Genomic DNA, 21,829 nt, shown 5'->3' with positions numbered 1-21,829 from the left:
GGAAAGTTATGCCATTATTTATTAAAAGCTGTTGAATTGTAATATTTTACAGAGGAGCTATACCTAAGCAAACTTCAAAGAAAACTGACACCACTGTTTAAAAGAAAACAAAAACCCCCAACAATGCATTTGAAATGACTATTAATCCGATATAAGCTACAATGGAAAGGAGATGAGAAAATGAACCTTCTTCTTCTTCTTCTTTTTTTTTTTTAAAGCAGAGGTAGAAAACTATTGGTGTGAAATATTATACATATTGTCAGACTCCACAGATATATTGGTTAGTTTTGCTGATTTTATTCCCTTCTTTAGTTCATTAGGGGAGGCTAGTTCACTAAGTGGGGAGGTAGAAAGAGATATATTTGGAAAGGAACGAAATATAAAACAGAGGATAGCAATACAATTAAAAAAAATTCTAATATGGCATAGTCAATTAAGTAGCACAGTTCATGGATAAATAGTAGACACTTGTTGAATATGTTAAATGAAGATAATTAAAAGGAGAAGAATGCATAAGAGGCTCAGCATTCAACTCAATATTTTAGGCTAAATATATTTGCCAGGTAGTAAAATAAAATTTATGTTCTTAGGACCTTTATTCTCCAATTTGTATATGTTTTGAGGAAATATGTTATTTTAAATCATGTAAATAAGCATTTATTAAGTGCCTATCATACAAAGTGTTAAGCACTGAAGATGCAAAGAAAGGCAAATAAAACTCTCTTGTATGTCAAGGATCTTACAGAGAAAATGGAGAGACAATATACAGACAACTATATAATATTTTAAACTTATCACCACTTTTCATAACAATCATATTCTTCAATAGCCAAACAAAATATTCTTTAGATTAAAGTCCTCAATAAAAACTTCAAATTTGTCCTTCTAGGAAAAATCAACTCTACTCTATCTCTGCTTTTAGCAGATTTTAAATCTAGAGAGGTAACACATTTTCTCCCTCTGTGTTTTCCCAAGTGATAAAAGATATTTTCTAAGCTTTTAGAATAAGGGAGATAATCAAGCCAAAGGCATCATTAGAATTCTTCCTAATAAACAAACAAATAAATAAGCAAATAACACCAAGAAAAAAGGTGTCCTTTTACTTACTGAAAATAGGTAAATATAATCCTTTTTAAAGTTGTTCTTTACTACATTTGAGTTTTTTATTTTTGTTCTGTTTTGTTTTTGCAAAGATATTAGAGTGATTTAACAGTTCCTTCGACAGATAAGGAAAATGAGACAGAGTAAAGCCCAAAGTAAAAACACAGATGGTAAGTGTTTGAGGTCAAATTTGATCTAAGGTCTTTAGTCTATCTAGTAGACAGTAGTCTAGTACTTAGCACAGAGTAGGAGTTTTCTAAAACTGGCTAACAGTGAGTACCTTCTGCCACACAGGAGTGTCCTAAACAGAAAAGAAAGAAGTACATAAATCTTAGAAAGAATACTTAAATGAAATGACCAGCAGGATGATTTCAGAAAGTCCTGGGGAGACTTATGCTAAATGAAGTAAGTAAAACCAGGAGAACATTGTATCAACTGTGATGGACATGGCTCTTTTCAACAATAAGGTGATTCAGGCCAATTCTAATTGACTCATGATGGAAAAAGTCACCTGCATTCACAGAGAAGACTGTGGGGACTGAATGTGGATCACAACATACTATTTCATCTTTTTTGTTGTTGTTTGCTTATTTTTTCTTTCATTTTTTTTCCTTTTTGATCTTATTTTTCTTGTGTAGCATGATAACATGTGGAAATATGTATGGAAAAAGTGCACATGTTTAACATATATTGGATTGCTTGCTGTCTAGGGAGAGGGAGAAAAAGGTTTTGCAAGGGTAAATATTGAAAACTTTCTTTGCATTTGTTTGGAAAATAAAAAGTTATTATTTAAAAAAAGAAAGAAAGAATGCTTAAATAAAAGTTTTTTCCTTCATTATTCACACTGAAGGGAGCTATAACAAAGGTAATCATAGAGAAGTAAGACACATCCCAGGGCCCCCAAAGATGGAAGAAATAAATAGAACTTCACTTCAGGGAGAAAGACTACTTTGGGCTTTGGCTTATAAGTATTTTATCTTTGAACTCCTCAAGGGTAGGCTGAGCCCAAGTCTTAGTACAAAGCAGTCGGCAAAATTTGGGCTACTCTTGTAATTTAATAGTAACAAAGCCTCTAATTCAATGCAACATTATCCAATTCCTGAATATCTGAGAATGCAACTTCTTTATTTCAATGGCAACCAATGGGTTCCTAAAAATTCCTTTTTTCTTAAAAGAATAGGGTAAATGCCTCAAAGCTCTCATTTCTTTTATTCTACATTCTAACAATATTCTTTCAGATTAAAAGGGGGAAAAAGAGGAAACACAAACTTTGCCAGGCATAAATTTTAAAATAAAAATAAATTTTAAAGGAAAAAATGTTGGCTACTTTAAGCCTAGTTTGCCTTTGAAGCAGCCAGTAGATGTCACTATAAGAGCAAAGATTAACTCCAGCAAAGAAAATATATTTTGAACCCCTTGCCCACTGAACACAAATAATTCCCATTACTACCTTCTTTTGGCTTCTTCATATCGTAGACTTAACCTGACTTTTTCTGCTAAGTTGGCTCTACTTCTCGCTCCAAACTAATAAAAGAAAGAAAAAAAATAAACAGAATTAATTCTGTAATGAGTGAAGCAAATTATTTATATTTTCAGGAACTATAAGTAAATCATTATGTTTAAGGAACTTCTATACAAATTAGGATTATTTAAAAAGATAATCTATATATCTGCTAGTGTCAATAAAGTAACAAAAAAGAAGCTTCTGAAGAGAATCAATTTTGTAGTGCATCTAAAAGCATCTTTCCTTCATGTTACATACATGTTAGGTAAATATTTCTGGTGGCTTAAATTTTATGACAGGTGTGTAGGCTCAATAAAATACATGAACTGGAACTAATTTCTTTGTCTCTTAAGAGCCAAATTTCCATCAATTAACTTTCAACTGCACAAAATGAAAACCAAGTAGGTTTAAACACAATTTTTCAAATGTCAGGCAGGGTCATGACCTCTACTTGACTTACTTTTATAATCTTACTTCAAGGGAAGGTAAGAACAGGAAATCAGTTAGGGGTATATAAGAAAAGGTATTCATTACTGTTCCAAAACAACTAAGAAACAAAAAAAGAACTAAGGAAACTTAGAAAAATGCCTATGCCTACTTTCCTTTAAATATAATTCAAAAATGTATTTTCTTTAAAATCTATTTCACAGTAGATGTTTTAAAAATTATATTAAAAAAACAAAACAAAACAAAAAAAGAGCCAGCATAAATTCAAATTACGAGTTTCTTAAGAGTTTCAATGGAATACCTGAATATAGCCTGAGGAAGATTAAACAAAACTGTTCATATGGAAAGGATGTGAATAACCTTGGCTGTAAGCCAGAAAAAAATAAGGCCTTTTAAACCTGCCTCATGAGGATAAAAAACTGAGTTGGTATGACTGGACTTCAAACCTTGGAATCTAGCTGGCAGTCCTGTTCTCCATTTCCACTGGAATCAAATCCTTCTAGTGAGAGCATTCTAGCCTCCCTCGCCATAAAGTCACTTACATCTCCAGAGATGCCTGTTTGAGACCCAACATCGAGGGTCTGTCTGGAGAGAGATAAATGAGAGCTCACAGAGTTGGTTCTTAAGTCTGGTTCAGATCTCTCAATGCTTTGGTCCAAATGAAGCCGCTCCTGCAGCTTAGCGAGACTCTGTTCAGGAAACACAAATTATTTTTTAAAACATTTTTATTCAAGATAGCCTGCCTTAAAGCAAAATTAAACACTCATTCAATCCCATAAAAGAAATGCTCATTACTTCATTGGAATGTATACTTTTACTGAAATGGCTTAGACATAGTTTGGCAATAAAATAAGTTGTTTTGTATTTCTAGACATAAAATGAGCTCAAAAATGTTCAATTTAGCACCATTTTGTGTTAAATATTATACACACACACTCACATACACACACAAACTATATCAATAGCCATCTTATTTTTCCAGATCTCTGGAAATGAAAAGAAAAAACATTTTAATTTAATATACGATATATGCCTTCCTGATTAAAAAAAACATTTCATGATCGTATTTATTTATATTTAGTTTGTAGGTAATAGAAATTTTGTGAATGCTTAATTTTAGTAAAAATGAATCATTCTGACTGTGTTGAAATATTTATTTTTTAAAAATCCTAGAATTCTAAAATTTTAAAGTTTTTTTTTTTAAGGTTATAAGACTCAGCTGTAGAGAATTTGGAGATAATTTAATCTAACTTCTCTTTCTACAAATGAGGAACCTGAGGCCCAAATAAACCTAATGATTTAAATATAAGGTCACATAATCAATAGTGACATAGCCAACTCTAGAACTGAGGGAAATAATGGTCTCATTTCTTGTCCAATTGACATGTTTTGTAAAACCAGATGTTCATAAGTTGGGTTTACTTAAAGTAGGGAAAGACTCCTTTCTACCATGCAGAGTAAAATGATTAAAAATCCAATATAGAGAGAAAAATTTGGAACACAAAGTTTTACAAAAACAAATGGTACTTTTTTTTTTTACATGCATTTGAAAAAATAAAATATTACCAAGAAGGAAAAAACAACAATTCAAAATGCCAATTTTGACAAGAACCTGGGCCATGGCAACCCAAGGTTAATTTCATATTATCATCACATCAGGTTAGAAAGCAGCTCCAAGCTGACACCTATCTCTAGGTAAAACAAATAATTATATAACTCATATAAAACAGTATTAAACTAAAATTTTAAAGATATTTAAGAGTTTGCTTTTTTTCTAAAAATTAAAGCATAATATAAAATCTTATCAGTGTTTGCAGAAACTAGCAGAGTATATACATTGCATAGTTTGGTGACCAAAGAAAAAGATTCATCTTCCTGAGTAAAAAATTTTCTTTTAACTATGGGGATTAGATGAGTCCAAAGTTTGATTCCAAGATAATAAAACTGGTTTAACTCCACAAATTTTCTGACAATGTGAATTATGTGACATAATTTGTTTATGATCCAATGTTAAGATTATTTTATTGTTAAACATTAAGATTCTTATACTGTAAAGAGAGAATATTATAAAAGTAAACTAGGGCGTCTAAAAAGAAATCTGAAAGGTGTTTACTGGCTATAGAAAATTAAAAATCTCTTCCCTCTCCCCCCCCCCCCCCTTAATATACACATATATAAAATCACCATTGTTTTACAAATGATCTACTTCAGGCATTTGTATTTAATTTTAAGACTGATCTTATCCAGAGTAGAAATACCACAATGGTATTAGACATTCCTTAAAAAAAGGTCAACTAAGTAATCATGGTAATTAGCTGTGTTTAGGGCTCAAAAATCTGAACAATACTCTATATGGCTTCAGCAAATTAAATATAGTTTGTTTATTTTCTTATGAAGCTTTGATCTATCAACAAATGTCTATAGTCCTGGGAATGTGGCAGACAGCACAATGTAGAGAACTGAATGGCAATGTATGACACGAATGCACTGATTGGAGAACTGCTCTATTTGTCATCAACAATCTCACTTAATTACATCAGGACTAGGCTAAGACGTTGGTCATCTCTAGTTCAGAAGCCCTTTCCAATTGGTTTTAGAATCCTACAAGAGGTTTCCAATTTCTCTTTTTTTAATGTGTTATCTTCCCTGATTAGAACGTAAGCTCACTGATAGGACTGTCTTTCTTTTTGCTTATTCCTAGATAAACATAGCACAGTGCCTGGCAGATAGCCAGCATTAATAAATTTTTGTTGACCTAACTTGATGATAGAATTAGGAGTCCCCTACTTCATGGCTCCAGGGACCACTGAATGTCTATCATTCAAAGATTAAAAACTGCACGGGATCCTCAGAATCAACCTGATCTTAATACCTATCCTAATTTTTAACACTTGCTCCCCACCAACTTGTGTTGGGCCAAATTCAAACTCATTTGGTTCATGAGTCCAAGAACAGTGCCTGAACACAGCAGAAACTAAATAATCACTTGATTTTCTACAAATACTGGGTACTTTTCTCCCCAAAAAAGATGTGAAAGACTTGAAAGAGTAGAAGTATGCTTTGAAAAATTGTTTTCATTAAATTAAAGTTATACATACCTGTATTAGATCTTGTTTCTCTCTCTCTCCTGAGCTAATGGCCTTTCTGATGGACTTCATTTCAGTTAGAATAGCTTTGGCCTTACTGAGTTCATAGCCACTATGGTCTCCAGACATTTTCTGGTCAATTCTGCACAAATACCAAACCAAAGGAAGATTGGTTAAATTGGTCATCACATCAAAAATCTTGTCTGTAAGTATTCTTTCTAGTTCCTAAGTCCCACCTTCCATATTATATTTGTTAAAATCCAATTCATAATGGAGCAAGATCAATTACTCATCCTATTTTTAAATAGAAGATCTAGGTTTTGGCGGACTTTCTCTTTCCTAGCTTTTTTTTCACCCACATAATTATATTCCTGTTACTACCTACAAGTTCTATCATCCAAACCTCACACATATTTCGATTTCTATCTCTACCATTTCTAGAAGATTAAACTTTCGCCGAAAAGCAACACTAGTAGTCTGACTACTGTGGCAACTACTGACATAAATATCTTTCAAATAAAGAAATAGTTCTTTATTTGGCCCTGGCACGTAACCAGCTCCATCTAGGCTAAGAGGTTGTTTTTTTCTTTCTAACCCCACCCTGCCAGATGTTATCTCTTCTTCATTTTTTGAAGCATATGAAAGGAGAAAAATGGAAACGACTGTCTGTCTTAATAACTTTGTATTTTAGGAAAAAGACAGAATGGTATATATTATTTTTTTTGCCAAATATGGATTGCTAACATTAGTTTAATGAAAATTCATCTTCAAAGGGATCTCATTATATGTGCAAATCTGGTTACCAACTGGACAACTGTCACTAGTATTCAGCCAGAAATAAATCTTGTGAGCCCCTTGTGCCAAGAGATATAAATGTGACTTTATGATTATTTTCTGTTATGTAAACCATCCAAATAACCTGATTCTATTTGAAAGATTTTTAGAATCATTTCTAAAGACCTTCCTCATCTTTTTTTCTCTGCTCTCTGATCTCATTACTAATACATTCAGTAATTTAATTATTGAAATACAAGGTTTTTTTGCCCTTTCATTCTTGTCTTAAGAGACATTTTAGCACACAAATCTGTTTTATCCATAGAATCTTTGGACAACCAACACAGTAAACTATATTTCCATGAATCTTCAGAGGAAGCTGTCATTGAGTTCCACTGACGTCTAAGATATTTAAGAGTTTACATTTCTTTTGGATATAAACATTGTGACCTTGAAAACAATAGCTATTTCATCTTAACTTATATCTTTCCGACTAAAGTTTACCGTAACAAATGCTGTTTATAAATAACATATTTCCCCCAAGTACTATTTAAGTAAATAATTTATAATGCTAAACAAACAATTACAGCTCTGCTTTAAAGAACTTAGGAAAATACTTTTGTCATAAAGATCCTCATTACATAACAATTTTTTTTCTTATTAAAAAAAAAAACTCTACCACATAGAATGAGAATGATATTGCTTTTTATTTTATTATTATTTTTTTATTTATCAGGTCAGCCATTATACATAAGAAGAAATAGAGTGATTGAATGCTATACACACTTACTGATGTAAAAGAGACCACAGATCTTTTGGAAAGGCAGGAGTAAAGATTACTTTATCCAGGCTCTTCATTTTAAAGATTAAAGAAACAGAGGTCCGGAAATGATGTAGCTAAAGTGATATATCTATTTGGAAGATTTTTTTACATTCCCATTTGACTCTTGTAATAGATCATTCCCATCAGAACTTGACCAAAAAAATCCAATTTTGATTTGGGGAAAGGACTTAGAAATTAATTGCTGGTTCCAAATATAAGATTCTGGAAGTGTTTAATGAGGTTACCATGATCTCCGAAGGAGAGGGAAAAAAAGGTAAGATAATGTGATGGCTTTTGAATATTAGAAATTTTCAGGTTATTTAGAGTAAATTTATATAAGTTGTAAAACATTCAAAATTTCATGAGATAAACTTAGACTTTAAAAATAAACTTTTAAAACAAAATAAAACTGAAATTTGAAAACAAAAGCAAATAAACAATTTTTTCAATTTAGGTTGGGTCCAAAAATTCTAGAAAAGTAATTAGAATTTCAAGTAGGAATCATAACAGAAAAGAATTTGCTTTGCCTTCAATGTCTAAATGAATAAAATTCAGATTATTTCAGACTAACAATTCACTTAATCGGACTCCTTCTGTCTACTGCCTTTGGTTTTCCTCAGTCCTTAATTTTTTCTCCCTTTTTTTCCTTCTTTCTTTTTCCTGTTTCTTATCCATTTCTCCTCATTCTTCTTGATTATGATCCTCAACTGATCATAATAATAAAATGAAGGTGTGTGTGCAACACACATATGTAAATTCTAATTTTTGCTTTTATCTTTCTTAAGTATTCTTATTTATTAAAGTATATGAGATAATTATATTGCCTCTTACTTGTGTGTACTATATGGTGGGTATTTTTTAGTAGGTTAAGGAATACTGATAGGAAAAAAACATTGCCTCCATCTATGGTATAAAAGTTAAGTACATATTCTGGAAAATGTGGATACGAGCTGAAGAAACATGTGTGTACTTTTCATTTGCTTTAGATGTGCTTGCAGTAGATATGCTGCTGATAATCTCAGTCTATCCATGCTTAGCTAGCTTGTGTGACACTTGTCCATGACTTTTGGTAAATTCTCACTTGGGGGTTCACTTCACAAGCTGAAGATCTTCTCATAGATCTCCTGACACTCTAGAGTTAATAACGGAATGGGCATACTTTCTATCCATTACAACTTCCTTGTAATTATGTTACCCATATTTTTTTTTTCTGGTTATACATCCCCTCTCCTTCTTTTGACTTCAATGACTAGTTCATTTAAATTGCCTGAGTAAGAAATATAAATCAGGTTGTTGAACTTTTCATCTAATTGCATATTATAATACGGATGAGGATTTTTTTATCCACTTGGTTTTTCCTACAAGTCAAGTTTTGTGTGATCTTGGGGAGGGGGGGTTCCTAAAATATTCTGGGGCTTGATGCAATCAATCTTATTCATTTCCAAAAAGAGCATCTGGAGCCACTCATAGGGAATCCATTTGATACTAATAAATTGAAGGATATCTGATAAAATTCTTTCAGTTGCTAAAGTTATCAAAGGGATATGTATAATTTTGACACATGCATGAGAAAAAAGCTTCTAAGAAGGCCTCTAATAATATTAATAGCTAACATTTATTTAGTGCTTGACATATTCCAGGCACTGGGCTAAATACTTTACAAATATTATCTCATTTGATCCTCACAACAACTCTGGGAAGTAGGTACCATTATTATTCCTATTTTATAATGGAGTAAACTGAAGTCAAGTCATACAACTAACATCAGGGGTTAAATTTGAACTCAGGTCTTCCTGATTCCTGGTTCAATGATTTTTTTTTTTTTTTTTTGCTTTACCACACCAAATGCCTGTTTAGAATTGATGGGGGAAAAAAGGATAAGGACACTAAGATCTTATAGTTTATTTACTATTCAGGAAATTGCATGACTATAATGACACACATTCCTTTGGGATATTGTTTCTATATGTCTGCACATTACTTTTTACTTATTTTTAAATATTTCATTTTCCCCCAATTACATGTAAACAGTTTTAGCATGCTTTAAAAAAATTTTTTTTTTTTGAATTTGAGATTCTCTCCATTTCTCCTTCCATCATTGAGAAGTTAAACAATTTGATCCAGGTTATATATATATAGTCATACAAAACATATCTCATGTTAGTCGTATTATGAAAGAAGATACAGACCAAAAAAACAAAAACAAAACAAACAAAAATATGAGAAAATTAAGAAATCATATGCTTAGATCTGCATCCAGACTCCATCACTTCTTAGGGGATGGATAAAATTTTTCACTTCTTCAGAATTATCTTGGATCATTGAAGTGCTAAGAATATTCAAGTCATTCACAGCTAATCATCCTACAATATTGCTGTTACTATATACAATGTTCTGGTTCTCATTTCATTTTGTATCAGTTCACATAAGTCTTTGCAGATTTTACTAAGTGCATCCTGCTCATCATTTATTATAGCATTATAGTATTCCATCACAATCATATTCAACAACTTGTTCAGTCAGTCCCCAATGGATGGACATCAATTGCCAATTCTTTGTCACCACAAAAAGAGCTGCTATAAATATAATTGTTTTTACCTCTTTACTGTCCATTACTTTTATAAACTCCTATTGCTGTTTGTGTTTTATTTTCAAAGAAAACGACATTATAGGGTGATGGTCTTCACGTGTGTGAATTAGATTTACGTGAAGCAAAGCTGTGCAAAGTCATCACCCTCACTCTCTTTTCCAGACGAAATCCAGTGGCAAGACAAAGTCAGGGAATGGCCTGCAATGCAGTGGATGACCTTGGCATTTCTGACCTATCTCTAAGCACTCCACAGCCTCTGCATTACCTTCACAGACATAGGAAGAAACTGTTTCCATCTGTCCCTTCTGCTGGGGAAAGTCTTCACATGCTTGATGCAGATATTCCCCTAACTCACTAACAGGTTTAAGTCCTATCAATTACCCTCAACCTGGATTAGCCCATTTGCTGAGACAAATTACCGGAATGTGGCTGTGCATGCTACAACTTCTTGAAGCCACAGGTAAACCTTGAGTCCCAGGTGGACCCCAAAGGCAGATGAGCAGTTCTGCAAAGGGTTCTATAATCCCATACACCAGAAGTGCTAGTCCTCCCTAAGTACCCCATATATCCTATGATTTTCTCAATGCACATGTACACTCATAAAACATTTTGTAGAGAAGAATTAATAATTACTAATATTTTCTTAGCCACTTATTTTGTGGTAATAAGTCTGAAAGTATCCCTACCATCACCCCAAATTTGGATATCTTTCCCTCTTTCAGATTTTTTAAACCTCAAGGTATATCAAAATACCTTAACATGCACAAAATTATGGCTCCTCTAACACAGATTTCCTTGTGGATACATGAGTCTAGTCTAGTTGCTTACTATGTTGTTTTTCCCTTTCATGCCAACTTTACTTTCTCATGTCATATATCCAGACCATGAAGCTAAGAACTGCCTAAGGCTTCATTATCTTTCACAGAAAATGAATTAAATTTGGTCTATTATCTCAGTTATTTCCAACAGAACACTTTTGGGATACATTTCCTTGGTTGGGTCTCTTGCCATGCTTTCTGAAACTGCTTCTTGCTGTATTGTGATGCAAACCAAGTCATAATTTTCTATACTATTCTTCATTAAGATTTCATAAATGAGCATATACTCTAAACTGGTTTTTCCACTTGATTGACATCATCTTCCACTTGACAAGAGGGTCAATCATTTGCTGGCTGAGATGGTTTCTAAATTCTTTTGCTTTCCTTTTTATAGCAATTGGCTGCTGTGAATAAACAACTTAGGAAATGTCAATATCTGTTCTACTTTCTATTTTCCAGTATCAAACAACTGTTTATATAGGTCAGTTTATAGGTACTCCAACAGCACACTTCTTCTTCTGGAATTGCTATGATAAGACACCTCAGTAGTACAGTACCACGCCTGGAGTCAGGAAGATTCATCTTCCTGAGCTCAAATCTGACCTCAGGAACTTACTAGTTGTGGGACCTTAGGCAAGTCACTTAACTCTATTTGTCTCAGTTTCTTCATCTGTAAAATATTCTGGAGAAGAAAGTGGCAAACTAGTCCAGTATCTGTACCAAGAAAACCCCAAATGTAGTTATGAACAGTCAGACACAATCAAAAGAACAACACTAATTATATCTTTGCTCCAATAAATCAGAGATCTGAACATACACAAATGATTTAATAATTAACTTATATAAAAATAAACATTCTTATTAAAATATAAGCAAATTTATTTTTATGTTATTTGTTGCTTATTCACTGTGTCCAGTACCTTCCAATTCTATTCTCAAAAAAAAAAAAGCATTCAAGACACATCAGTGAAGGTTCCTGGGCAGTATGGCAAAATTCACCTTTCTTTACTTCTGAGCCATATTTTCCAATTTTTTTTTCCCCTTGACCTTTCCTTTTCTCATTTTTACCTTGAAATCATTACATTTTAATGGGTGGATTTAACAAGGGGGGCTGGAGGAGGGGTTAACTGAATTCTTTATATAATTTTTGAGCTCATCATTCTTTGCAACAGATACTGTTAAAAGATTATGATGTAAAATGAAAACACTAAAGAACACTAAAATTTCAAATCCAACAAAAACATAGTATTTAAAATGCTGAAAAGTCTTTTACTGAACTTCTATTTAAATCCTTTTTTTGAAAAGACTTTTTTTTTCTTTTTAGCCTCTTATCACATCCTAGATATAAGCAAAGATCTTTTCAGACCAACAGGCTCTTGATTTTTCTAAAGTCATCAGGTACCCAGGTTTATATAGTTGCAAGACACATTAACGAGGAGGTATTTTGATTGAAGGACCAGGTAGGGTGCATGCTACTGGCAGTACAATACTTTATTTAGTGTCCTACATTCCAAACGAACCCACTTTATTCTGCATATAATTAAGGTGGACAAAAAGGTCTCTGACATAAGATATCATATCTTTCAGGTTACAGCTAATGGGATTAGATTCATTCCAAAGTAGCTGCCTGAATTTCCACAAGTATCCATTGTTTTCCTGTGGTATGCTGTTGACAGATTCTCAAACATGCCTTGGATTCCTCTAAAAATTGCTTGCAAGTGAGCTGCTTTAACACAATACTTCATTGTGGCATTAATATAATAAAAACAGCATGTTTGGCTAACCTTTAATCCTAGAATTGTGGTATGAGTTGTTGTTGTTGTTTTAAAACAGCATTAGGCTTGTGTGCGGTCAATGATACCTAATTTATGGACAAAACTATTAGGGCAATTACCCCTTCACTTTCTAACCATAACCCCAAACTTCTAGTGGTTTTCCCTCTCACAAAAACTCTTATTTTAGGAATTTAACATTTTTCAATCAATTCCATCATCCACTAAGGCAGATTAATTTTGAACTAAATATCTTCCTATTTAATAACAGGGATACAGTTGGGGGCAGGAGCTGGCATGAGAAAACTTATTTTGAACTCTGATTGTCCTCAAAAATTTCTCCTACTCATGGTTACCAGACAGACTATAATTCCTACCAGAGAAACAATAATTTGTGAGAGGGAAGGAGGTGTACAAAACCTCAAACTAATTTGGTCTCCAGATTACTGCATTTAGTCTTGTTGATTTTTTAAAATTCTGTTCTTCGGGCTACTTTTAGGTCAGAATTGAAACCCACAGAGCTTTTAGGAATGTAGAGAAATCTACAGCACCAGTGTACTATGAAAGCCCTAGGTGAAATGGGAAAAAAGAAACCAGGAGATATGTATATAGACACAAGTCACTATCCATGTATGGACCAGTAGTTAATGGAATACCAGAAAAATGGCACAAATGGTTATCCTTAGATGTCACCAGATAGTTTTCAACTATCTGTACAACAATCAGTGTTATGCTTTTGTGGAGTTAGCAAGATACCAAAGAACCACAAGAAAAGATCAGAACCCTTTTTGGGAATTCCATGAGGACATATCCTTATACTCTCTAAAGAGTTAGATAGACTGACAAAAATCATTTTGGTTCCTGAGTACATCAGAGGGTATCCTCCTGAGCTTATATGGCTGGAACTGAGTACATTCCCCAAAGGAGATACATTAGATAAGGCTGGTATTCTCAGGCAAGATGTGATAGAAGGAAGCATGAGAGTACAGCAAAAATATCCTGTTCTTTGCCCAGGTTGTAGGAATCTCCCTGAACTTAGAATCACAGGAATAATTATTTTCTCTAAACATTTTTTTTAAAATGACAAATGATTACTTAACCTGTGTTTTAGAGACTTTTATTGTGGAAGAATTAACTATCCTTCCAAAGTAGACCATCCACTTCTAGATAGCTCTAATTATAAGGAACTTTTTCCTTCCACTAAGTCTAAATAAGGTCCTCTACAGCTTTTACCTACTACTCACTCCTATGTCAAACTTCTTCAGACCAAGCAGAGGAAGTCTGTTCCTCAATTCCCAAAAAGCAATAAAACTGCACATTTGATACAGCAATACCTTTCCCAGGTCTAAATCCCAAAGACAAAATAAAAAGGGGCTGGGAAGAGGAAGGAACAAAGGATCTATTTGTACAAGAATGTTTATAGTAATTTTTTTGTACTGGCTAAGAGTTGGAAATTAAGGGGATTCCCATCAGTTGGGAATGGCTGAATAAGCTATATGGTATGTAGTTGTGATGGAGTATTATTGTGCTGTGGAAATGATATGCAGGATAATTTTAGAAAAGCCTGAAAAGACTTACATGAAGTGATGCAAAATGAAGTGAACAGAACAGGAGAGTGTTGTACATATTAACAATAATATTGTATAATGAAAAACTGTGAATGGTTTAATTATTTTCAACAAAACAATGATTCAAGACAATCTGGGAGGATAAGTGAGGAGGCATACTATCATTCTCCAAAAAAGTAACTGATATTATCTGAATGTAGATTGAAGCATGACACTTTTCACTTTCTTTCCATCTTTTTTTTTTTAATTCAAGTTTTCTAGTACAAAATGACTAACATGGAAATGTTTTACTGATTGTACATGTATAACCTATAACTCATTGCTTACCATTTCAGGGAGAGGAGAAAGGAGGGAGGAAAAGAGAGAAGGAAAGATAGAATTTGGAATTCAAAACATTTTCAAAAAGTAAAAAAGCTGTTTTAACATGTAGTTGGAAGAAAACAAAATATAACTTTTTTTAAAAGAAAGAAACTAAGACTTTTATTTCATTTACTTTCTCTAATAAAAGTTGCTACTTTTGGAGATTTTTTTTTAAAGAAAGAATAAGAATAAAGAATAAGAGCTCCCTTTTCCCAGGAGGGAACTTCAAACACTTAAAGACTGCTAACATGTTCCCCACTAACAGACTAAAGATCTCAAATTTGTTCAATTGATCCTTGTTTGACATAGTCTCTATTCCCCTCATTATCACTTCATCATCATTCATAGAGACACATCTTAACTTGCTAATGTTCTTCAAATGTGGCACTTAAAAAGTCAAACAGAGAAGAGGTAATGCTAGTAGATATTACGCTAGGCTAGCCAGAAGAAAAAATATATACACAAGACACACTTTTCAATTTAATATAACTTAGTAACATTTTCTCCATCATTTTCTTAAGTCTAGACAATCAATAAAGCTATGAGTCAAGCCCTGCCTGATTTTGGAGTATTTATCAATCTCCAAGATGTAGAGGTTCAAAATGAAAATTTCACAGCTGGTCCTTTGGTTTCAGCTGGCTCCAATACACCCCTGTCTACCTGCACACTGCACAGCCTACATCACATAAGCTTTTCCAATGCAGTTGTTATATTCATTGCTTATTTATATTGAACTCATGGCTACAGATATGTCCTCCTCTATTTGTGAATGTAAAAATAATATTTTACATTTAGATTCCTATTAAATTTCAACTTCTTAAATTCCATTCATCATTCTAGGGCACCAAGATCTAGAATCTTTTCTCTGTCATCCATCATGTTAGTTGACTCTCCAAACAGTATATTCTATATCCCCCTAAAGAAAGTCAATGCCTTGAGGTCAGAGACATGAAGTCATTAATGATTTTTGTATCTCCATCTGTAGCACAGTACCTTATACAGAATACAATCAATTAAGTATGGGCTGAATCGAACCTCCACTGACACTTTATTTGCTACTAGGCAAAGGGCTTGTGATGTATTCAAGTTAATTTCAAATATTTTATACTCACTGTTGCAGTGTTTCAAAGCCTTGTTCTTTGTACAGTAATTCTTGCTTCATCTGTGAAAGTTCTCGCTTCAGTTTTTTAACCTTTTGTGAGAAATTAATGTAAGAATTAGGAAATAAGGTAGAAATAATTTCTTTAGAATTACACACTGAAATATTGAAATAGTGAATTCATTTTATTTAGTTCAATTTTCTGATTTTAGAGATAAGGAAATTTAGGCTCAAGATGTTTAACTGATTTGCCTAGATAAGAGCTACCAAGCAGAAGAAACTGGATTTGAAATCTGACTCTTGGGCCTTATTACACTTTCTATCACACCATATTGGTTTGTAATATATGAAGATATATATTAATTTAAACAACATTCTCTTAACCATATTTATTTACAGGAGGGAAAAACATTTTTTTAAGGGATATTAATTGGGGGATAGATGAAAGGAGAAACACTTACAGGATTATTTACTCAATTACCAATGAAATATATTCCATAGAATCATAGAATTTAGAACTTGAGGGAATTCTTAATGCTTTTATTTTGTAATCGAGGAAACTGAGGCCTAGAGAAGAATTGTTAATATAACAAAGCCAGGACTTAACTCCAAATCTTCTAGTATTAAATCCAATGTGCTTATATCCCAAGATAAATGATGCTAATTGACACTTCAGAATAAACAGTGGGAGAATCTAGCTAATTAGCCAGATGTCACTGGTATATCAAGACATTATATTTTGTTCAACTATTAAAGTTCTTCATAAAGTGGCTAAAGATTGCTCATTTTGAAGTATCAAATTGAAGTATAAAGTATTACACATAATTATTTTTGCCTTTTTTTCACTTTTGCATTTCTGAACTAAATAACTTACTATTTCATTCATTCAAATGTAAGACATTGTGATGGGTAGTTATCAACATTAGTTGGTATTCCCTCGGGAATTTCATTGGGTAATAGGGAAATAAGACATATATTCAATTACAACTAAAGGAAGAACATAGACGGTAATGAAAGGGAAACATGAGCAATGAGCTAAAGGCCTCACGGAAGGGGTGATATTTGACCTTGAAGAATCTATAATATTAATAGATGGGACAAGTAGAATTGTGAGGTGCAGAGAAGTGTTCATCATCACAGAATGATAATTATTATTCAAAGAGACAATGGCAGCTCAGAAGATTCCCTGCAAACTTTAGATTCTTTGATGTTTCTACAAAATAATTGTTACTTTTAAAAAAGATATTAGTCAGTGACTAAAATACAGAAAAAGTGAAAAAAAATTCAACGGAAACTATAGTTATACTAGTTATAAGTTATATTAAAAGTAGTGAAAAATGCTGATTCAAAAGAAAAATTTCTGAAGCACATTTTTTTTTCTCTCAGGAAAGATGTGCGGGGACAAGGGATATTAAATGCTGCATATGCCACCAGCTATTTTTGCTGTGTGAACTAGTTTTGCTTCAGAGTTTTTCTTTGTGACAACAAAAGATTTTGGGTAAATGGGGAAAGAAAGGGAACGGGATATTGGGGAAATGAGTACAATCTAAATTCAAAAAGTATCAATACAACTTTTTACCAAGTATTTTTCCAGAAGAAAGTGGTTAATTTTTTATGTGGCAAGAGTTAAATGGATTGAATAACTATGATGGAAAGGAAAACGACATCGATAAAATCCTTTTTAATACAATCCCCAAAAAGCAACTTCTAGTAGAGACAAACAGGGAATTACATTAGACATTTATTAATTCAGACACAATTACTTCAGAATTTGTGATACTTTTGAAAAGAGCTAGGTTAAAATTCATAATCCTCTATGGACAAAAGGAAGACAAAACTCAGAGTGAATCAACATTAAGCACTGCCTATGTATGCATCAAGGGTTTTTTTCAGTTTTAAATCTATGATCCAATGATTTACAGAAAAGTATATTGTATATCAAAAAAAAACTACCAAAATGTCCTGAACATAAAATTGACCTAGGCACAAAGAGGCTAATTAGGGTAGAGATCATACATGGAGCAGCAATATTGGGAAGAAGCAAAATGGAAAAGACTTGTCAGGCAGCAATAATGGCTTGTGCTAGGAGAGGGGCAGCAAAAAGGAAAAGCAGTAAGTCAAAGATAATACCAACGCTTCAAGTATAGGTGAGAGTGAACTCAAAAGGAGACCCTAGCTTAGGCATCTAGTTAATTTCTGGTGGTGGTTTCTGGTCAGCTTCAGGTGGACATGTTCAGTAAGAAGCAGGACATTCACATTTCAAGTTCTAAAGGCAGGGCAGGATAGGGCTAAAGACAGATTTGAATTCATCTCTATATAAGTGCTGGCAGAAATTATAGAAGTAAAATGAGACCAAAAGAAAAGTGGGTCATGGACAGCAACTTGGAAAATACCTACTTTTGAGGGATTGGACAGGAGAGAAGGAGTCACTGAGAGAAAGGAAGCAATTAGAAAGGAAGGAGAGCAAGAGGCAAGCTGCCATCTACCAAAGATTTTTGTGGAAGGAACCAGATCTATGATTTCTTCTATACAGAGAAATCCCATGTGAAGAATCATCCTCCATTGAGGAAGTCTAGTGTATGTATGCAACTTTTAGTCTTAAAAAGTGTCTTGACATGACACATATGAAAATGTTTGAAATGACTGCATATATTTAACATATCAGATTGCTTGTGGTCTTGGGGAGGAGGCGAGGTAAGGGAGAAATAAAAATTTGAAAACCAGAGTCTTACAAAAATAAATATTGAAAACTATATTTACATATATTTGGAAAAATAAAATACTAATGAGAAAAAACGTATATTGTGAACTAAATTTGTGATATGGTTAATTGACTTAAGTAATCTTGTTTACATACAATATATAGAAACTTTAAAAAGAGGAGTGGTGTTTGAAGCTTCATGTGCTTAATTAATTAATTAATTAATAAAATGACTAAAGGATTTAATGACTCATATAAGGTCTTCCTGACTCCCAGGCCAGTTTTCTATTTATTACAGCACAGTTGCAGTTCACACATCACATTAAAGAATGGAAAAATGAACATGAGAATGTAACAGAAATCATTCAGAATCAAGCCATCTTCTCTCTATGAACCACTGTATTATCATGTCCCTCTCTCCCCGAATTTAGATTTAAGTTTCTTAAGTTTCCCGATTTTCCCAGTCCATTATTAAGTGCCCAAGTGCAGGACACCATAAAGCAAGTAAGTAAAAACTTCAGGTCATGGGAGGCTGATGTGGAAACAATGATAGTTCCCTTAGTATTGTTTCTGTTCAACCGTTTTTTAAAGTTTAGTTATAAAAGGCAAGTAAATATCCAGACAGGATCGTGTACTCCAGGACTACTATGTCAAAGCTAAAATTATACTCAAAAGAGTAATTAGCAAGAAACAATAAAATGCTTAGTTCCAAAATGTATTAACTCTTGCTTCCAAAATGAAAACTTACTTTCAAAATAGCCTAGAAGTGGCTCTATCACACAGAAGTATCTTCATCCTAATGTTTTCTCCAAAGCATCTAATTTTATCAGCTGTAGTTCATCGTCTAATTTTATAGACAAGCTTCTGAAGCATCACAATATTAATAGCTAGAGTGGTTCTGTGCCAGAAAAACATGTTCTTTGACTCTGGGAATATACTTCTTTCTTCAATGACTTCATAAAATAAAGTGACATTTAAAATTTATTTCAAAGTTATTTTTGCCAGATATAAAGGTAAAGTATTATATATGACACATATGACAGAAGTTCATAAGAACTCTAAGACCTCCTGCAGTCTCAGTGATGATGAGTCTTATTTTAAGACTCATTATTGTTATTTTAAACAAAGGAGAAAAAATGGAAAAAGAGGAAAAAAGGAAGGAAAAGGTACCAGTCCTAGATTTACAAGACAGGCTGGCTTGGTAGAGAAAAGTTGACCTAAGAGTTCACAAAGTAACATTAAAACAATAATGAGCAAAATGGCATTTGACTAATGACTAACTCCACTTTTCCCCATTTCCCAATTTTCTTTCAGGAGTCTCCTTAAGCAAGTCAAAAAAGGGCAACTGTCAACTTGCTAGTCAAAAGACATCCTTCCCTTGTCTATTCTTATGCACTACCAAAAAATAATTCAACACTAAACTTCCTTACACCATCAAAGTTTTCTTTAAGGAAAATCAGAAGTAAATTCCAGATGGGCCAAAGGTTTAAACAAAATTTTAATTTCATTTCAAAAAAATCATGGAAGTATACAGAATAGCATGTATTTGTGACATGTGAAGAAATGGAAAGCATCAGGAAAAAGATATTGGAGTATTTTAAAACAAAAGCATTTATGCAATGAAATGTCAACATATTTCATAAGGAAAACAACAGATCAGGGAAATGATGTAACTGATAAAAGCTTATAATATGTTAAAATAATTTAATAAAATAAGATCTCATCCAGATTCTACTCAATGAATAATAGAAGTAAAATGTGTACATGTATGTATATGTATATACACACACATATACATACATACACACTTTAATTGTCTAAGTATATGTGTATTCACACACACACACACACACACAGAGCAAATTATCACATGGCAAAATGCACAGTTTCGCTAACAGTTTATCAATATTTCAATTAAAGCAGCTATAAGGTGCCATTGTACACCCAATAACCAAACAAAGTAAATAAAAATAATTTTTAAATGGTGTGAGTAAGCCTTGAGCAACACAGACATACTTTTAGATTTCTGGCTGAATTTTTCTGAAGAGCAATCTGATAATATGTAATGGCTACATAATGATTTGAATACCTTTTGATCAAGTAACTTCTAATTTGAAGATTATATTCCAAGAAAATATATGGAAGAGGGGAAAAATAATTTGTACAAACAACAATATTTGCAAAATAAGAAAATATTAGAAAAACCACAAATACTTAACAATAGGCGAATGACTACTTAAATCATGGTATAAAACTAAGCAAAACCAGGAAAAATATATAGATATTAAAATTACAAATAACATAAAACATTCAAATCAATCAATATTTTTAAAATGTAAAAAGAGAAACATACTAGGAGTACACTTTGATTGCAATTACATGAAAAATCAAAATATATGTTAGCAAAAACTCAGAAGGTAAAGTGGAGTTATACAAACAATTGTGAAAAGCAACATGATGAAATGGCCATAGAGAGCTGGCTTCAGTCTGAAAGACCAGGGTTCCCATCTTACCTCAGGGCTAGTCACACCCTTTGAGCACCTCAGGCAGCTCTCTAAGAGGAAAAACTGCGATCAGCATGAGTATCTATCTCACCTGGAACTTCAGGTACATACAATGAAATCCCAAGGTAAAAAAAGTTTTGAATTTTTCTTTAATTTTATTGGGTTGATTTTCTCTTATAAAATAATTCATTAAGTTCATTCTTAAAACAACACCTAAAGAACCTCACTATGAAGTAAATGTTATTAATCAATAAACATTTATGAAGTGCCTACTAAGTGACAAGTACAATGCTAAATTCTAAGGATACAAGTCTCTACCTTGAGGAATTTAAAATTTAAGGGAAATATCTCAGTGAACCCCAAATTAAACCTTTTCTATATATTCCTTAGTCTAATGTCCTAATTAATTCCTCAATTACCTAATAAATTAGAAAGGAAATGTGATCATTCTCCTTGACCTCTATCTCTACAGCCTAGGTCAATGGCTTTTGAGTCTTCTGCTACATGCAGAACCTAAAATTCAGTGTTGGATGTTGGAGATTTGTGTGCATCTCCACATTTTCTCTGCCTCTAGCATTGCCTCAATTAAGTGCCAGGGCATTCCAACACCCACAACTCAAAGAAATCTAAACCTGACAGATCAAGAAGTGTTTTAGCAGCCATATCCTCCTCATTTGTAATA

General features: G+C 32.9%; 1 protein-coding gene across 1 annotated transcript in view; it reads right to left on the bottom strand.

Annotated features, from left to right (window-relative positions):
- WWC2 (WW and C2 domain containing 2) overlaps positions 1-21,829 on the bottom strand; it is a 234,819-nt gene that overhangs the window by 79,729 nt on the left and 133,261 nt on the right. Inside the window, exons 5-8 of the mRNA XM_051966292.1 lie at positions 15,956-16,035; positions 6,151-6,280; positions 3,595-3,741; positions 2,552-2,625 (exon numbers count right to left, since the gene is read on the bottom strand). Of these exons, the coding sequence (XP_051822252.1) occupies positions 2,552-2,625; positions 3,595-3,741; positions 6,151-6,280; positions 15,956-16,035 (431 nt within the window). The remainder of the gene's footprint in view (positions 1-2,551; positions 2,626-3,594; positions 3,742-6,150; positions 6,281-15,955; positions 16,036-21,829) is intronic.

The sequence above is a fragment of the Antechinus flavipes genome, chromosome 6, assembly GCF_016432865.1.
Source record: "Antechinus flavipes isolate AdamAnt ecotype Samford, QLD, Australia chromosome 6, AdamAnt_v2, whole genome shotgun sequence".
Classification (NCBI taxonomy): Eukaryota; Metazoa; Chordata; class Mammalia; order Dasyuromorphia; family Dasyuridae; genus Antechinus; species Antechinus flavipes.
This window is presented reverse-complemented; position numbering and strand designations above follow the sequence as displayed.